Raw genomic sequence first — 20,752 nt, 5'->3', positions numbered from 1 at the left:
GAACTCACAATGACGATTAAAAAAAAAATAATAATAATAATATTAAAAAATAATAATAATAATAACATAATAAATAAAATAAAATGATCGTGTACAAACCTTGCAGTGAACTAAACTGAACAAACGCAGATGTCCCTTCGATCAGATTTAATAGCTACTTGCTATTCTGTCCTTATACTTGTTATTCTATACCCAAATTCACAAAGTGAGCCCATGTCCACAACTCAGCAAAAAAAAAAAAAAAAAAATATCATGTAATAATAAATCGGAAGACCAACACCTTTCAACAGTGAAAAATCTGCAATACCGACATTCAACAGCAGATGGCGGCATTACATAAATGAATAAAAATAAAGTCTTGCAGATGCAAACTTGCATCGACAACTTCTTTGACAGAAACATACATGTAAATTAAGACTATTAAAAAGTTTAAAAGCCATGGAACCAAAACGGTAACTTTTTTTAACACGCTGTTAAAAAAGTAAAAAATAATAGCTACAATAATATAATTTAAATATTTTAATTAGATCTAAACATAGAAGGTGCATTATACAGAAAAAGTGTACAAATTGTATCATTTAAATATAAATTGTAAAAGTGTATAAATATATACGTGACCATAATAGTGCAAGTGCCATGATGGGTATAATGTTATTATTATTAATAATAATGATTAATGTTATTAATATTCAATAATTAAATATAAAAATAATCATTAATGAGATTCTATTCTTGTAGGCTACTGGTTTTCCAATTATTTGAATTTTTTTATAAATATATATATATATATATATATATATATATATATATATATTTCAAAGAAAACAAACCTTAGAAAAAACTTTTACTTTTTAAATTTATGCTCACATCATTATGCTCAGTACTAAAGTAAACTAGTAGCTAAGTCAACTAAAAATATAGCAGTTCAGTGTCTCGCAAAATAAAACCACATCTCTAGCCTACATTTTTTAGCAATTTACCTTTTTTATTATATATATATATATATTTTTTTTTTTTTTTTTTTTTTTTTTCTTGAGTGTTATGGTTCTAGGAAGATAAATTTATCACCAAAATGTGCTGAAGAAGCAATTAAATTCATCAAAGACAGAAAAAAGGTTTTCAGATGACTCATGCTGTTCTTTGACAAATCACCATTTTCCACTTAATAAGAGATTCAGGTATAGGCCTATTTGCAAACTTTCCTAATCTAATATAGGCTATAACCTGGTTCATAAAGTGACCTCTTTCTCAACACTCTGAAGCTAACACAAAACATTAAAGCATTTTTGCATTAACATTTAGAAACAGAAATATCATTTTTAATGTAAAATACGACTTTAAAATCAATTAATAGAGATTGCACTCACAACGAGCAATGAAATGTCCTCCCAACGAAATAGTGACTTCTTGACATTTTATTAAATTGCTCTAATGTTCCAAGTGCATGGCTTTTAATTTAATGACATTTTCTTGATATTTTTCATGACCTTGGGAACCCCGGATGGGCGACTCAGTGATGTGTTAAATCACATCGTTAAAACACAATTTCCATACACGAGCCAGAGGGGTCGCTTAATTTACACCATGCCCAAACCACAGCAGTGAGGCAAGAAAACCACATCGTGTCTTTAGAAATCAAGGCTATACTGAGTCAAGAGGGGTGAGCCTCAGCGCGTGGAGTCACCGTGGGAACCGGAGACTGACAGGCGGACAGGGGAGGGGACTCTCTCCCTGCCATACCCGTCCACTCAGAGGCACTCTCACCGTCTCTCCTCTGAATCATTAATTCGGTGTTATAAAGGAGCGTTATCAGGCGGCGGATGGTGCTCGTTAAGCGCTAGGACAGAGCTGACAGTGGCGATGATGGAGGGACAGTGCAGCCGCTGTAAGATCGTGGTGGTCGGTGACACTCAGTGTGGAAAGACGGCGCTGCTGCATGTGTTCGCCAAGGACAGCTACCCAGAGGTGAACGCATCATGCTATTTACCATTCTCACTGTTAAAAACAGTTAATAAGTTACTAAATATGATGAACGGAGTGGTGATGACAATAGTCAGAGTGTGTGTTAGAGTAGAATAATAGTATGACTGATTTAAACCAATGAACGTAGGTTGCATTAAAAGTTGTGTGATTTTAGTTCGAGTTCAATAAACTGCATGCTTGCTTGTATTAAGGGACTGGTCACATTAGAGACGCATAGAAAGATGAGCAGGAGCCTCGCGTTTTTATAACTTGGCACGGAGGCGTTCACTGCAAGAGACGCTGAAGTGAGACTGCTAGTAGGGTGCGAATTGAGATGGTCTCAAAAAACAAAAAAAAACACATTTGCGTAATATTTTAACCGCGTTTTCAACATTTCACTGCAAAACTATCAAAGTGACTTTTACAAGATGCAAATTATAAAGACTAGACCAGGAAAACTGGGCATCATACACTACGCGACCGAGGATCATATACAACCAGACTTTAAAGTTGTTCCGATCACAACGACCTCACGAAGAAACATGCGCTTTGTTGCTGGGGTATATTTGTAGCAATAGCCAAAAAATACATTGTATGGGTCAAAATTGTCGATTTTTCTTTTATGCCAAAAATCATTAGGATATTAAGTAAAGATCATGTTCCACGAAGATATTTTGTACATTTCTTACCGTAAATATATCAAAACTTGATTTATGATTAGTAACATGCATTGCTAAGAACTTCATATGGACAATTTTAAAGGTGATTTTCTCAATATTTAGATTTTTTTGCACCCTCAGATTCCAGATTTTCAAATAGTTGTATATCGGCCAAATATTGTCCTATCCTGCTTATTTATTCAGCTTTCAGATGATGTATACATCTCAATTTCGAAAAATTGACAAAAAGACTGGTTTTGTCGTCCAGGGTCACATATGTGTTCTAAAATCGGCTGAAAATATCAAACACATCAAACATATCCGACTGGATGAAGCTAAAAAAATCGGAGACATCATACACTACATGATTTTCTGTGTAATCTGCAGACTGGCTCTGCTCTGATTTTCCTTAACTTGTTCAGACTGTAAAATCGGGGGGAAATCGAGGCAAAAATCGTGTAGTGTATTCCAGGCATGTTTCTTTGTTTGTTGTGATCGGAACAACTTTAAAGTCTGGTAGTGTATGATCTTCAGTCATGTAGTGTATGATGCCCAGTTTTCCTTTGTCACTATTTACAAAGTCACGATGCCTAGTGTTTTAAAAATCTGTTCAAATTTTAAAAGTCGTGTAGTGTATTCCAAACTTTAATGTGATTATTAGCATCGAGGGTACAACAATAAAACATAAACCGTCATTATTTAGGCCTGTTGGTTAATTATTCATACATAGCAAAGGGGATCACACAGTTGATGTTTTGTTACACTGGACTAAGTAAGTGCAAAATGTTCCTGGATCAACATCCTTGGTGATCCTCGAACAACATTCCAAGCAACCAATCAGAATTGAGGGACAAGTTGACAGGAAATGTCAGTTTTAGCCTTACAGCCAGAGTTAGGTGCTTCTACACCCTTGTTATTCAACTATAATTTCCCTCTGATTTTAGGGATAACTTATGGGTAGGGTTAGGTTTAGGGGTAGGAATAGGGTCAGGTCTATGTTCTGGACAATAATGTTGATCCAGGATCAACAAAAAAATGTTGATCCAGGAAGATGTCTTATTTGGCAAAATCACGTCAACCGTGGACTAAATAGCTTTTATGATTTTTTGCATTGCAGAATTACGTGCCTACAGTGTTTGAGAACTACACGGCGAGCTTTGAGATCGACAAGCACCGCATCGAGCTGAACATGTGGGACACATCAGGTGAGATCCGACTTGGCTTCAAAATTAAACAGTTGCTCGGATTATCATGCTACCATAGTACACGTAATGTTTCTGCAGTTTGTATACTGTACATAGTAAGCAAAATTGTATTTACCTATTTTGGAAAAATCGTACTTTTACCAAACGGTGCGGTATACCTCAGGGCATATGGTTGTATACTATATCACTTGACATGAACAAAAAGTAATGTCAATGTGATTTTTAAGCTGTATCTTTTGAGTCATTATCAATTCACACAGTCAAAACACAAATTTGGATTGAAACGTTAAATGTGCATGACTCATTTAAAGGAATAGTTCACCCCAAAATGAAAATTGTCATCATTAAGTCACCCTCATGTCGTTCCAAACCTGTGTAAGTTTCTTTCTTATGTTGAACACAAAAGAAGATATTTTGAAGAATTCTGAAGAACTAAATAGTTGTTGGTCCCCATTGACTTCCATAGTAGGGAAAGAAATACGGACGTCAGTGGGGACCATCAACGGTTTGATTACCAGCATTCTTTAAAATATCTTCTTTTATATTCAATATAAGAAAGAAACTCTTACAGGTTTGGAATGGCATGAGGGTGAGTAAATGATGACAAAATTAAAATTTTGGGTGAACTATCCCTTTAAATAAACATGCTTGTAATGCAGTCAAATGTACTCTCTCTCTCTCTTTCTATATATAGACTTATTATGTTAAAATCCATATAAAGTCAGGCAGAATGCAAACGGTAGTAAACATAGTCAGTGTTGTACTGTGACTCAAGCATTGTGCTCTTTAGTGGCGTCAAACTGATTTGGACAGTCTGGGAGTGTAAATTTTGAAACCTCTGCATGGAGAGATAAACATATAGATGCAATTGCAAAAGTTCTACTGTAACAAATCCTGGTGCCAGTCTCGTCTATGCATGGACACGGTTCAGTCCTGTCCCTCCTGGCTGTTGACCGCTCCCATGGCCTGGCTGACCCCTTGTGAATTTGTATGAGAAAGATTGAACGTGGCTTTTTGGTTCTCTGGAGTGACTCACAAGAGAATGTTGTTTCATCAACATTTTCTCAAATATGAAAAAAAGAGTCAGGAAGCAGAACTCTCGCTGCTTTGATTTAACAATACACAATAGACAATGCAGGGTTTATGAATACAGAGTAGAATATGATCCTGTTATATTGCTTTTGAGTTGTGGACTGTGTCTGTGGATGAGATCTCTAATATAAATGGCTTTGTGTGGATTCAAGCTTCTCGTCTATAAAACAAGCCAACAAGTTAGCCAGAACTCCAGTAATATGTTCAAGGCTGTGTATGTGTGTTTGGACAGTGCCGTCAGTGTGGATTTTAGCACACTTGGTGTTAAGCTACACCACTGCTGACACACACTCGTCCTGACACACACTTCAGGGGTTTCTCAGCAAGCGTGACCCATTAATCCCCCGCTCTAGGCCGCTGCATGTTTCCCCACCCTGCTATAAAAGTCCTTTATGGGAATTTCTTTTCTTGTCATCTCCATTTTTAAGTTCCTGTGGGAATATTTTCCTCTCCTGCTGTTGTTGTTGGTCTGTAGGGTTATGCTGGGTCAGACTGTAACACTGTTGAGAGTAAATCTTCGCTTTACTGTAAGCACTGGGACACAAGAGTCTGTTTCAGCATGGACTGTGTGATAATAAAGTTCAGCTGGTTATGAACTTTATCACTGTTTAGAAACGTTGTCAGTAAGCCCTCTTGACAGCAGCCAGGCATCCAGCAGCTTTGTGAGCAAAAGGTATATGTGTATTTACATCTATTTTACTGACCTAAAATGATTCAATCTGTAAATTTCTGGAACAACTTGAGATGAAATTTAGTGCAAACAGAACCAAAGTAGTTAAATGCTAAACTTAAGCATTTCCCAATGTATGGCCACATACAGTACATTAAATGTGACCCTGGACCACAAAACCATAAGTAGCATGGGCATATTTATAGCAATAGCCAACAATACATTGTATGGGTCAAAATTATCGATTTTTCTTTTAAGTAAAGATCATGTTCCATGAAGATATTTTGTAAATTTCCTACCGTAAATATATCAAAACTTAATTTTTGATTGGTAATGTGCATTGCTAAGAACTTAATTTGGACAACTTTAAAGGCGTCGGATTCCAGATTTTCGAATAGTTGTATCTCGGCAAAATATTGTTCTATATCTTAAACCATACATCAATGGAAAGATTATTTATTCAGCTTTCAGATGATGTATAAATCTCAATTTTTTTTTTAAAATTGACCCTTATGACTGGTTTTGTGGTCCAGGGTCATAAATGTGATTTCTGTATCAGTTGTGCCACCAAATGCATTTCAAAAACAACGGCTATGTTTGGAAATGCATACCAGCATACTACTCTCGCTATTTCTGTAGTATGTATACTCTGCATAGAATACCCAGATGACCTTCTACATTTGAGAAAATGTGCTGTATACAACAGAGCTCACTGCATGAAATACTGTATCCCACAATGCAATGAACTTGACTTGACCTTCCATATCTAGCGTGATGAACGAGCCAGACACAGAATCAGCTATAAAATCTTTTTCTTGACAAATGCTAGTAGATATTGACAACTGGTTATTATTGTCTTAAGCTAGGATAAAAGAAAGCATTTTTACATAAAATAATTAGCTTTAATGCTAGAAATTTATATAACCATAACTATATTGTTGTACCATTTTTTTCCCTAAAAGTGTGATAAAAGGAAATATTTTGACATGAAAGCTACAAAATGATGTAACTGTGGATAAATTTTAATTTGTCACAATGTCAAGATTAGTTATGGATTTGTAATGAATGTGTGTGAAAGGTGAATTTGCAGTTGTAAAATGGAGAGCTGAATGAGTGTTTTGGCCCGGCCATCTGGAGAACTAGGGCAACTAATGATTTGATGACTAATGAGAAATGAGTAATGAGAACGTTGAATAGTAATGAGAGGCTCCCTTTGTTTAACTGTGTGTGATTTGTTTTATTTATGTTGTGTATGCTTTCTTCAGCATTTTCCTCAGAATTTTCTGTAATTTTGAACTGTCCTTCAGTTTGTGGAACCAAACAAACAACATGCTGACAGAAATCCACTTGCAAGAAAGTGTATAATCATACAACATCCATTGTATTCACATATGTGTTTTTCAGTTTTTGTTTGTTTTGAGATGCTGAGAGTTGAGTTGAAAATGGTAATAGACAGCATGCTACATATGATGTTGATAGAGCTTAAAGACAAAATTACAATAACAATTTACTCACGTTATTCCAGAGCTGTGTGACTTACTGTCTTCTGTGGAATGCAATATATATATATATATATATATATATATATATATATATATGAGCAATATCACACGAGTAGAAGTGCGATATGGCTGTATATTGCACGGCTGTGATTCGGCCGTAGTGGCCGTAAGTAATCACAGCCATGCAATATACAGCCATATCGCACATCTACGAGTGTGATATTGCATTTATACAACAGTTCGATGGCACGAGTGTGTAAATAAATTAGAAACAACAACGAAGTGTCTTTTAAAAGCCCTCTTTTGCGCAGAACTACTTCCTTCCGCCACAGATTTAAATCTAAAGTTGACAGTTTAACAGCTGAGCACAAGCCTCTGTTACTAATTCCAAAATGTCACTTTAGAAAAAGTAACGAAGGAACGTTGAGTTGCCTCATTGAAAACTTATTGTATTACTGTAGTAAAAGCTTGTATTATGTAGAGTATTATGAGAGAGAGATGGACTGAGCGACTGTGATTACCTGCATCTGATACATCATCTCCTACAGACAATAAAACATAAATCTAAATGTCCACTGAGGAGAGCGTTATCTTTGTCTTATCATCAATATCCTTTCATCCGTTAAGCGTGATTTGTGATGACAGCACTGCTCATTTTTTATCCGCGTCGTTGTTGAAAGTAAAAAAAACTTCTGTTCACAAAAACAGTCTCGAGCTGTTTTTAATCAACCTTTTATACGCTGCTTGTCGCCATCTAATGGCGGAACAATGTAACTAAAATCACAATCACAAACACACACCATGTCTCGGTTCTAAACACTATTATTAAATACTATTATTATTTATATAAAATATTATTTATTGAATAATCACATTTACTGTAATAAACAACAGCAACATCAACAGCCATCATAAAAGTTGCTAGGCAATTCAGCCAACCGTACAAAGACAGCGCGACATTGAATAAACATGATAATATTTTGCCAAAACTATTTGCTCTGGAACAAATAATTGTTTAATGAGACCAAAGACTGGCCGTTAGATTTACCCAACACGAATTATATCTCGTGTTTAACCACTATAGAGACATCAGAGCCAGCGGTAAATTCCAGAAGATCTGGCCGCGGTGAGGCGCTCTCTGCGGGTGTAATGAACTCTGAACGGCCGCTGAACCGATGGATCTCCCGTCTCCGAAAACGTCGAAACAAATTTTGAAATGGACCTTCTATTTATTAACAAACCGCATATTTGAAGTCCAAGCAAGCACATTCTCGCCTAAAAAAACTCTTAAAACTGCATTCCGTGACACAAAACAGTATTATTTTTAAAATTATTGTGGATTTGGCCGTCCACCATGACACTCGCTGTGAGAAATACAGCAACTTCGGCAAGCGGAGTGATACAAATAGTGAAGAGGACGAGGAGCTCTGTTGGACTCCAGTATCGCATACCTATCAGCCAATCAGATTCGAGAACCAGAAAGAACTGTTGTATAAATATTTTTACATGTCGTTAACACTGTCCTTAAAACTTTTTTCTAGTCCACTATAAACATTCTACTAACTATGAGTAACTTTGCAAGTACGTCAATTTATTATACTAATCCTAACCTAACAGTTTACTAATATTCTAATGAGACTTAGTTGACATGTACTTGCAAATTTGCTTATAGTTAGTAATGTCTAAAGTGGAAGAAATAACGTGCAACCAAAATGTCCATACAGTGACTTTTACTGTACAGGCAAAAACAGTTCAAACATTCTTCAAAATATCAAACAGCTCATACAGGTTTGGAATGACATAAAAGTCAGCAGATGATGAAAGAATTTAAAAATTCAGATGACTTGTATCCCTTTAGGTCCATTTCCTTAAGTTTATTTAAATTTCAATTTTTTTCAAATTTAGATCATTTGAACAAAAATAGGCCACACACTGCACTGTCAATTCACCTTTTAGTGCTTAATCCTGTTCTGTACACACACATTTCGGTCATTTACAGGAGTGACAATCACATTTTACAACCAAATTGACTCCCAAAAAATGCAGGTAGTGACAACCGCATTTTCAGAAATTTGACACAATGTGTACTGAGCTGAACCAGTAGCGGTTATTGATGTATCTCTTCTGTATGCTTTGGTTGTTGTAATATTGCTTAGGTCAAAAATAGCGAATACCAAATGCACAAGACGGCAAACACTGTCAGTCATCCTAGTTTTCTGTTCTGTTTTCTCATCCTAGAGTTCTGTTCCGTAAGAGATTCACTCCCATATTTAAATGTGGTTGAAACGCTGCAGTGTGTATGTGGCCATTGATAACTCCTGCACACTGGTAATCATATTTTAATGCAACATTTCAGTCATACAACCTTCAGGCATTGTTTCTGCCGGCATAACATCCTTCTTTTCAGTTTAACCTTTTCATGCATTGCCCTTAGGCCTGTTTAGATCTAGAAAAATGCAAACATAAACACACATTCACACAGGTAATCACGCTGTGTCTCTGATGGGTCTTAATGAGGTGTCTGTCGATGTTTGTGTGAGCATATGTGTGCTGCTACTGAGCTAACTGACACTCTTGTGCTTACGGCTACATCTTCAACAATCTGTAATGACATCCCATAGAGTTCTGCTTCATCCACACACACACACACACACACACACACACAGCTGCACAGCTGGCGAGAGGTGAATCTAGGGACTGGAAGAGGAGAGTGTTTACTGGCAAACATTCAGGTCAGCGTTTCATACAGACACACTGTTCTTAACAAGTCACAAATTATGTCTAGCACTACAGACATAATCACGGTAATAATGTCTCGAAAATAAAACAAAGAAAACAACCGGCCGAGAATTCTGTGGAGACATGTAACACCCACTGCAAACAAGACAGGAAATGAATGTTTTGTTGTTGTTGTTGTTTTTAACATGGCGTGAATGTTTTTGGATTGGCAGAGGAGAATGACTATAAATGAGAAGGACTTCAAATTATTAAATAGAAAAACTGATAAAAAAAAGAAAGAAAAGAAAACAAGAGTGTTAAGAAAAGAGCACACACACATACAAATACACAGAGGCTGAGATGCGGAGCAGCTGTACAGTAAACACTGTTTATCTGTGTGTGTGTGTGTGTGTGTGTGTGCGTGTGCTTTGGGTTTATCGAGCTATACTTTAGGGGCAAATCTGTCCCGAGAAGTGAGCTAAATCTGTTATGAAACAAATTTGATAATATCCCTTTGGGGCATTTGTATGAAATAATAATAATAGTAATACTTTATTATTATTATTATTATTATTATTGTTTCATACATTATTACATTAAATTTTATTACAATTTATAAAAATATTTTTACATTTTGTTGTTATTATTACTCTGTGGTTAAAGAGATTTCCCCCTCCAAATGTGTCAAGAAAAAGCGCTATATAAATGTCATACATAATTTTTTTTTTCATGGAATGTATTATTATTTGTAATAATTGTAAATACAATTTATATTTAAGGAATGAAAGGAAAATAATTCATACATAAAATAAATTAATAATAGTAATTATTATTATTATATTATTTGATAGATGATTAAATTCAATTTTATTACAATTTTATAAATATTAATTTCCCTTTTGTTGTTATTATTATTACTACTCTCTCTCTCTCTCTATATATATATATATATAGGTGCATCTCAATAAATTAGAATGTCGTGGAAAAGTTCATTTATTTCAGTAATTCAACTCAAATTGTGAAACTCGTGTATGAAATCAATTCAATGCACACAGACTGAAGTAGTTTAAGTCTTTGGTTCTTTTAATTGTGATGATTTTGGCTCACATTTAACAAAAACCCACCAATTCACTATCTCAACAAATTATAATATGGTGACATACCAATCAGCTAATCAACTCAAAACACCTGCAAAGGTTTCCTAAGCCTTCAAAATGGTCTCTCAGTTTGGTTCACTAGGCTACACAATCATGAGGAAGACTGCTGATCTGACAGTTGTCCAGAAGACAATCATTGACACCCTTCACAAGGAGGGTAAGCCACAAACATTCATTGCCAAAGAAGCTGGCTGTTCACAGAGTGCTGTATCCAAGCATTTTAACAGAAAGTTGAGTGGAAGGAAAAAGTGTGGAAGAAAAAGATGCACAACCAACCGAGATAACCGCAGCCTTATGAGGATTGTCAAGCAAAATCGATTCAAGAATTTGGGTGAACTTCACAAGGAATGGACTGAGGCTGGGGTCAAGGCATCAAGAGCCACCACACACAGACCAGAGCATCTGAGCGGAGCGGGGAGCGGAGCGTGCGAAATATGGTCGGAGCGCGGAGCGGGTTTTTATTCAAAGGCCGGAGCGATTGCTCTGTCTCGCTCCGGTTCCGCTCCGATACCGCTCACACCACGAGTCTAGGGCATGCACAAATCCACCCAGAATTCACCTGTACCTTCAACAATTAACAAAACTGTCAGCCTACATTTCAAAAATCGTTCGTTGTGAAGGAGAGATGGAGTTCGTGAAACATTTCCAAAAGCAAACCGACAGGTCATACAGGTGCAAAATTATAGGATATAGGCTGCGTGGCAGACGCGTCGTGGAGCGGGTTTGCTGTGTGTTGATTTTCCTTTCCGTGCCTATGTTAACAGATTAGAGCAGCCACACTACCTGCGGAATACGCGTGTATCAGGTGCGGTCCAACCACACTGCAAACCGCGGCCCCGCAACAGAATAGAAGTGAAGCGGATTTTTTCCGCAGCAGTCACGCAACAAACCCGCTCCACGTCCGCCACGCAGGCAGTGTGTCCCAGGCGTAAAAAAACGGCAGTTGAAAACGGCAGGTGTTAGGCATGCAGAGGAATTTTAAATTTGAGCAAGCGTTGAGCGATTTCACCGGAGCGGGATGAAATAGTAGCCAGGTAAGCAGGGAGCGGAATTGAGCGGAGCTCATTCTGACCGCTCAGCTCTGCTCACATGCTCTGACACAGACGTGTCAAGGAATTTGGCTACAGTTGTCATATTCCTCTTGTTAAGCCACTCCTGAACCACAGACAACATCAGAGGCGTCTTACCTGGGCTAAGGAGAAGAAGAACTGGACTGTTGCCCAGTGGTCCAAAGTCCTCTTTTCAGATGAGAGCAAGTTTTGTATTTCATTTGGAAACCAAGGTCCTAGAGTCTGGAGGAAGGGTGGAGAAGCTCATAGCCCAAGTTGCTTGAAGTCCAGTGTTAAGTTTCCACAGTCTGTGATGATTTGGGGTGCAATGTCATCTGCTGGTGTTGGTCCATTGTGTTTTTTGAAAACCAAAGTCACTGCACCCGTTTACCAAGAAATTTTGGAGCACTTCATGCTTCCTTCTGCTGACCAGCTTTTTAAAGATGCTGATTTCATTTTCCAGCAGGATTTGGCTCCTGCCCACACTGCCAAAAGTTGGTTAAATGACCATGGTGTTGGTGTGCTTGACTGGCCAGCAAACTCACCAGACCTGAACCCCATAGAGAATCTATGGGATATTGTCAAGAGGAAAATGAGAAACAAAAGACCAAAAAATGCAGATGAGCTGAAGGCCACTGTCAAAGAAACCTGGGCTTCCATACCACCTCAGCAGTGCCACAAACTGATCACCTCCATGCCACGCCGAATTGAAGCAGTAATTAAAGCAAAAGGAGCCCCTACCAAGTATTGAGTACATATACAGTAAATGAACATACTTTCCAGAAGGCCAACAATTCACTAAAAATGTTTTTTTTATTGGTCTTATGAAGTATTCTAATTTGTTGAGATAGTGAATTGGTGGGTTTTTGTTAAATGTGAGCCAAAATCATCACAATTAAAAGAACCAAAGACTTAAACTACTTCAGTCTGTGTGCATTGAATTTATTTAATACACGAGTTTCACAATTTGAGTTGAATTACTGAAATAAATGAACTTTTCCATGACATTCTAATTTATTGAGATGCACCTGTATACAGTGTTGGGCAGTAACTAGTTACTAGTAATTTAGTTACTGTAATAATATTACTTTTTGCAGTAACTAGTAGTGTAACTAATTACTAATAAGATTTCAGTAATAATATTACAGTTACTTTCCATAACAGCTTAGTTACTTTTGATGTCTCAACCCCGCGGATTTAAAATCTAACAATCAAATAATTCCTAGATTAATTTTCATAATTTTCATGACTCGCACATGCATGTGATGTCCCCAGTGCAGCAGGCAAGCTTGGAATATGGAAAAGCTTACATTCAGCAGATAGAAATATTGCATTATATTGATTTTGTCAGGAAAAAAGATCTGTTGTGTAAGTTGTGGCTTTACTTTACTCTGGCATTACATCCCTCTGATCAGCATGTGGTACATTATATTAATATAATTTAAAATATTTTTGGAAAATTAAACAGTTTCTTACAAATTCATGTGATTTGATAAAATACATAACAAAATTTATGTATTTAAAAATTATTCAAGCTACACATGACTATTAATGAGATGAATACAACACTTCTACTTGAATGTCACTATCAATCACTATTGAGTGTTTGTAATAACTTCTGACTGCGATCCAATGTGGATTTTCATCAAATGATGAGGCAGAAATATGTTGTTTTATCTGGAAGATACACAGTTACAACTTCTGTGGGGCGTGAATAAAAAGTAATGTAACTAGTAGTGTAACTAATTACTGTTGACAGAAAGTAATAAGTAAAGTAACAATATTACTTTTGAAAGGAGTAACTAGTAATGAGTAATATATTATATTCTTTGAGTAACTAGCCCAACACTGCCTGTATATATATAATATGAATGCATGAATCACATTTTTATGAAAGGGTAAAGGTGCAAAGGTGTAAAGGTTTACTTGTTTAGAGTATGGTTTGGGTTTTGGTGATTATTTTGGGGTTTATATAAAAATAAACAACAGAAGTCTATGGTATGTCCTCATTTAAATAGCTACGTAAACAAGTTTATTTTAGAAGCTGTTGTGTGGAGAACAGAATAAAGTGCTTCTGTGTCCCTGTGGACTAGCACACTCAACTTGGCGACAAATACCAAACAAGCCATATGATGCCTGAAAATGCCTTTTTTCATTCCAGTCTGTCTCTCTGAACACTTTTATTAGTTTCGTCTTATCCTTATTTGCACTCTCATCTAGGAAATTAGATTTGACCATCTTTCCCTGGCTGTGGTTGACAGACCTGCCAGAGGGGATTGTGGGACATGCAGCTCATAGGGGTGGCTCCTGAGGCCAGCCCATAATAACTGATAGCTTTGATCAGCGCTTCAAACACTCATTGTCACTCTCACACTTCCTCTCTCTTTCCCTCCCTATCGCTCTCTGTCTATGTCTGGATTTGTGTCCTCACTCGAGGGAAGGGCAGGAGAGTGAGAGATGAATGCAAAGTTCGAGAGAGATCAGGAAAGACAGAGAGTATGCCAATTTTAGACCGCTATTCAAAGTACTGTGCAAATTATGTGAATTTTATATATGTATACCAAAATATTATGAGCTCAACCTGACCGTCTTCTATTTTCAACATCACAAATGAACTGGAAACTTATTTTTTAAACATCTTTTTTTTCACACTGCCAAACAAATTCTAATTAATAGTCTATTACTTTTGGCTCATTTCCATACACTAGAAATGGAAGCATTAAGTTGGGCACATTGCATTGTGGGAAACACAACCATTTCTGAACCAACACAGAACTAACCTGAGCTGAGTTATGACCCAACTGTCTTTTTAGACCTGTCTAACAGCAGCATTTGGATTTGTCTCAAATTTGATGAAGTTTGCATCGAGTCTGTTATTTTCCTGTTTATTACTGTGAAGCTGCTTTGAAACAATCTGTATTGCAAAAAAAAAGTGTCTATAGATATAAAGGTGACTGAGCCCTGGGACAAGGGTGGCTTGGAAAATTCACAATGTGCATAGTATAATAGCAGAAATAGTATGGATGCTAATGTTAAAAATGCTATTCCGAACACAGCCAAAGAGAAAGAATTTACTTTGCTGGAATTAAACTGACCTCTCCTTCCTGTTCAGGCACTCACCACTGTAGAAACATCAGTCTTTTATATCATCTGCCCCGCTGTATGACCCACTGTACATAATTTGTACGTGCCACAGCATTCGCAAGCACCATTAGCAGTGTTTCCTCTTTGATTTGAACATCAGCTTTATCATAATGAAGCGTTTTCATCCTGACCCCTCACTGTGCTTGTGTTCTGCAGGGTCCTCGTATTATGATAATGTACGGCCCCTAGCGTATCCAGACTGTGATGCTGTGCTCATCTGTTTTGATATCAGCAGACCAGAGACGCTGGACAGCATCCCTAAGAAGGTCAGAATCTCCTCGTATTTCCTTTTTTCTTTTCTCTTATCCTAAAAAAGAGAAATATCAGTATGTACTTGAAACAGTGCATGTTGGAATGGCATTATAAGCTGTAGTTGTAAACACGCACATACTTGCAGCATTAGTCTCTCTGACTGTGAAAACACAATGTAATTGTCGACTAAGAGAAGTTTTTGTTTGTGGGTGTTTAGCAGTGGGAGGATGACGGCATTGTGGGTTTACACAAAAACACAACCTAAACACAGATGCCAACAATTATGTGGTGATGAGGGTGTGAGCCTAGCGCTGAAGGCTTTCAAGTGTTTTTTGATTTGAAGTCTTTTGAGTATATGTCTGGTGAGAAAAAGATATTCAGATGATATAGGAAAAAGAGTGGGCAATATCATAAAATATCACATATTTATATCACAGAAACGGTTAACACTACCATTTAGAAGTTTGAGGTCAGTAAGTTTTAGGGGGGGGACGAGAAACCGGTAGACACGATTAACCGGAAGAAATTTGTCAACTATCGTCTCTATCACGGTTACACGCTCACATTACACACATTTTAAGCATTGCGGTTGAAAACAAGTGATTTTAAGAGAACTCATTTTGCTATAAGCACTGTTTGAGAGGCGCACACACATGAAGAGCGTGAGAGTATTGAACTTAGTTATTTTTGCCTCTTTATAGGCCTTCAACGGTTAAATACACACACTTGTTTGTGTCAAAATGCCCATTTTTGCAAGTATCCTCTTAAACACAGTAATTTAGGTCTTACTGTAAGTGAAAGCAAACAGCTGAGAAAGAAAGCACGTGTGTAACAGTATATTGGTCACGTGGGCAGCTCTTAAAGTGACAGCAGAATCATGTTATTCAAACAACGAATGAGAGAAAATCTCTCCCTGCTCTTGACTAAATCACCGTTAGTGAGTTTCGTAAGAATAAATATATATATTTCATTTACACAGTGAAGAATATGCTGTGTTTTTATACATTTGATTACTTAGTTTATACAATGTAGCATTTCTTATTTATTTGTTCTACTGTAGTTTTTGTCCTATTGCTTGTAATTAGTTTCTTATTCTTATTTAATCACTGACTATTTAATTGTCTTCAGTGAGCTTGAGTTGTTGTTTTTTTTGTGATGTGACAAGAATTATGAAATTTCTATGGTATCAAAACTTTTGTTATCATAAAGACTTTATTTAAAGCAAAAATAACTATATTGTCATATATACCTGATGTGAAAATATGTGAAATAAAATTCTCGTATCATGATATAAGAATTACTATTTTAAAGAAATTAATGATTTTATTCAGTAAGCATGCATTATATTGACCAAAAGTGGCAGTGACATTTATTTTTATTTATTTTTTACAATTTTACAAAAGGTTTCTATTTCTATTTTTTTCTATTTGAACTTTCTGTTCACCAAAAAATCATGAAAACATTTATCATAGCATATTAAATGTATCACACAAATATTAAGCAGCACAAACGTTGCCGACAGTGATAACAAGAAATGTGACGCTTAAACTGGAGTAATGATCCTGAAAATTTAGCTTTGTATCACAGGAATACATTACATTTTAAAATACATTAAAATAGAATACAGTAATATTTCAAAATATTACTGTTTAAATTGTGTTTTTGATCAAATAAATGTAGCCTTTGTGAGCATAAGATACTTTTTTTCAAAAACATTAAAGAGTCTTACAGAACCTAAACTTTTTTACAATACAATACAATACAATTTTATTTATATAGCACAGTTTAAAAACAACCGAAGTTGACCAAAGTGCTTTACAACACTATACAGACTATAGGCAGAATTAAATACAGCTAAAAAACTCAGATATTCACAGAATATACACAGGCTATAAGAATGTGTGGCACTCCAAACACAAGGACAGAGACAATTTATCATGGTTAATTATAAAAGAGTGGTTTAATTTTGAGGTAATTATCCCAAAATTTCTCCAAAAGCCTTTCATCTCTAAACCATCGCTGTTCTTCTGCTAACCCTGTTATAGCAGACACACTGAATGTCTTTACACCAATGACTTCAGCATCTCACCTCTGAGGCCACAGAGGCGGAGCTAAAGACCGTTGTGGAATGTTGAGAGGCAAGCGATCACCTCCGATTGGCCAGTAAACGGTGGCATATAAGGTTAAAGATCACAGCACTGTTTGATGGATGGTTGAACACATTCAGATCCTGTGAAATGGTGCCATAGCTGAAATAGCTGAACCTTTGCAGGGGCTGGTGAACAACACACACAAGCTGTGTGTAACTGACTTTGGATGGTTCTGCATTAGCAGGAATGTTCCTGAAAAAGGGTCTTGTCAGGGTCATTTTAAGCTATGTTGATGTGAAAGGAGATTTAAAGATGTTGTTGTTTACTATGCTGTATAGTTAATTACTTAAAAACTGTTGTGCGATTTGATTTGGATGTGCATGAGTGTGAGTGTTTGTAGGTAATCATACAATTACTTGTCAAATTGCTTCCCTAATTCTCTCTCAGATGTATGCACAACTACATTATGCTCTCATTATGTGCACATAAACTACAAGGAGCAAAAGCAATGTGCCACAGGCTCACTGTATCACAGCATAAACAACTATTGCAGGTATCGACTATAAAGTGGAATAAAATATTTAAATGCCATGACCCTTCAGAAATCATTCTAATATACCGATTTGCTGCACAAGACATGTTTCTTATTATTAATGTTGAAAACACTTGTGCTGCATAATATTTTTGTGGAAACCATAAAATATTTCTTCAGGACTGATTAGAAAGAATTTATTTGAAATAGCAACTGATTGGTGAATTTCATGCATTCTTGCTGAATAAAAGTATTAATTAAAAAAACTTGTGAACGGTAGTGTAGATCAGTAGGTAGGTAAGTAGATGGATAGATTTTATCTAACATGACTTACATATGACAGATTCTTTCTGTTCTTCTTTCAGTGGCAGGTGGAGGCTCAAGAGTATTGTCCTAATGCAAAGTTGGTGCTGGTTGGCTGTAAGTTGGATATGAGAACAGATGTCAGCACCTTACGAGAACTATCCAAACAGAGACTCATACCTGTCACTCATGAACAGGTGAGCGTACACAAACAGGGGACTGGAACATGAAGAGAAAAGAGAGATTGTGTTAGGACATTAGTGTTTATTCAACTGCCGCTACACAAACATGAGAACAAAGACACATAGCATTACACAAACATGCCTTTACATAGTCTGGAAGTCTGCTAGCAAGTTAACAGTACAAATATACCTTGTAGGCTGTCAATTCAAGGTCAAAAATAGATGTGTGTTATTTAGGAGCATGTGTGTAAATAAAAAGGTCCCCTTAAAAGTCTAAAAAATTCAGTTTTTTTAAGGTTAAGCCCAGCCTTCCTCTATGACTATACGAAAATACTGTCTAAAATATTTTTAGATGGAAGTACAGCATCTCACACTGCAGTTGACTGATGGCACAGTTTGAAATGTCATGTCAACCGCTCTTATATTGTGTTTGAAACCATTTCTTAAGCATGCACAGACACTAAAAGAGAGCTCTATAATTACACACAGAAACCGAACTACAGAGAGAGCAGTAGAAAATGTTCCCTCTATTACGTCAATGCTCTGAGCGGGTCAACTCGCTGTAGCAACATTTCATTATAAAACACCTAGCTCTCTCTATAATTCTGCTCTGTAATGAGAAGAATATACGTCACTTCACATGAAAATGGTGCAATTCTGTGTCCCGCTACTTTTATTTTCAAAGGCGTTAGAGGCAAAAAGTACATGTTTTTATTGTGAGGCCTATTAGATATGTTCATGTACTTTCACTGACCTTTTGTTGTAGAAAAAAAAAAGACAATTTAGCAGAGCTTCAGGTATTATTTGTGCACCCTTTTCAAGAAAAAAAAAACATTAGCTGACATGAACAAAAAGCGCAAGAAGGGAGGGGATGAAAAAACAGTTGAGTGGCGTGTTTATTTTTGCTTTGACATTTGGTTCAGCTTTTGCTGTAATTCATATGAACACCAAAAAAGAGTTTCCATTAAAGAGCGCGAGAGAGAAAGGAGTGACAAGGAAATTGAGAAATGAGAACGTAAATTCTCTTGCATATTTCTGACACAGTACAATTAAGCTGACTTGTTTCTTTCCGTCTATCAGGGGAGCTCACGAGCACGCGAGCTGGGCGCAGTTGCGTACGTGGAATGCTCGTCCCGAATGTGCGTGAACAGTGTCCGAGACGTCTTTCACATCACCACGCTGGTGTCCGTCAGACGTGAGGCCATCCCGAGCCTCAAGAGAAGCTCCTCCCGCCACGCTCTCAAGCGCATATCTAATCAGCCTCTACTGCCAGTCAGCTCACAAGCCACGCCCCTTGAACCCACCCCGACCCTCAGGGAGGACAGAGCCAAGAGTTGCACAATCATGTAGACTAATGCACACACAGTCACAGTGGTGTGTGTGTGTGTATGTGTGTGAATGCGGAGATGTGCACAAAAAAAAAAAAAACAGACAGATACTCTGTATTTATGGGAGAGTCATATTGTCCCATATATGGCCCATGGGATTGTACAGCTGTGTGAATACATTATACAGAGGAGTTCTATTTATTAACTTCAAGTTTGCTTTTATTTTTATCATTGTGGTATTGCTTAGCTGACCTAAGTGTCACAAACTGTGTAAAGCATATGCAAAAAGAATAAAAAAAGGGTTTGGATTTTTTTGTGTGGACCGCTTCAATTTACCTTTACCAAAAAGACACTTCTTTTTTTTTTTCAGTGTCATGCTTTAATTTTCTCTCTTGGGGCACACTTCTCTAGAGATCGCAGATCTGTAGCAAGCTCATTTGTGTGGAACTAAATCCCTGGAATTCTGGAGTTCTGAGAATCTTTCCCCAGCTTTAGCCATGATTAGCATTAGCGTTAGCAGAACAAAGACATCTGTGACTTCTGCTGTTCCCTCCTTTACATGTGTGACAGCACCATCAGTCATGCTCTGTGACATTACAAAGACTTCATTCACACTAGAGTGAAACACCAACGCAAATGCTGTCTAAGGATACACATGGTACATTTTTGAGGCAGAATTTATGAAGTTAATGTGGGAAGTTGGCGTTTTCTAAGTCACATACATGGGATAGTTTGCCCAAAATTCTGAGAGAATTCTGTCATTATTTAATCACGCTCATGTCATTCCAAACCTGTATGACTTTCACTGTATGGATTAAAGAGCACCAGGACATTTTTCAGCATATTTACTTCTGTGATCCACAGAAGAAAGTGAAGTCATACAGGTTTGGAACGACACGAGGGTGAG

The 20,752-nt window shown here is 36.8% G+C and overlaps 1 protein-coding gene across 1 annotated transcript; it reads left to right on the top strand.

Moving 5' to 3' along the window:
- The first annotated feature begins 1,527 nt into the window (after positions 1-1,527).
- Positions 1,528-20,171, top strand: rnd2 (Rho family GTPase 2). The gene is made up of 5 exons (XM_058769063.1): positions 1,528-1,965; positions 3,739-3,826; positions 15,315-15,424; positions 18,398-18,532; positions 19,598-20,171. Exons 1-5 carry the CDS (start codon positions 1,861-1,863, stop codon positions 19,865-19,867), a joined length of 708 nt encoding a protein of 235 aa, XP_058625046.1. The 5' UTR covers positions 1,528-1,860; the 3' UTR covers positions 19,868-20,171.
- The last annotated feature ends 581 nt before the right edge of the window (positions 20,172-20,752 follow it).

This window comes from Onychostoma macrolepis, chromosome 03, assembly GCF_012432095.1.
Source record: "Onychostoma macrolepis isolate SWU-2019 chromosome 03, ASM1243209v1, whole genome shotgun sequence".
Classification (NCBI taxonomy): Eukaryota; Metazoa; Chordata; class Actinopteri; order Cypriniformes; family Cyprinidae; genus Onychostoma; species Onychostoma macrolepis.
This window is presented reverse-complemented; position numbering and strand designations above follow the sequence as displayed.

Bases quoted from the DNA above. Each gene is read 5' to 3' on its own strand.
- rnd2 (XM_058769063.1), top strand. From the start codon at position 1,861: ATGATGGAGGGACAGTGCAGCCGCTGTAAGATCGTGGTGGTCGGTGAC. The intron at 3,827-15,314 runs GTGAGATCCGAC...TGTGTTCTGCAG, and splicing joins GAACATGTGGGACACATCAG to GGTCCTCGTATTATGATAAT. The intron at 18,533-19,597 runs GTGAGCGTACAC...TCCGTCTATCAG, and splicing joins TACCTGTCACTCATGAACAG to GGGAGCTCACGAGCACGCGA.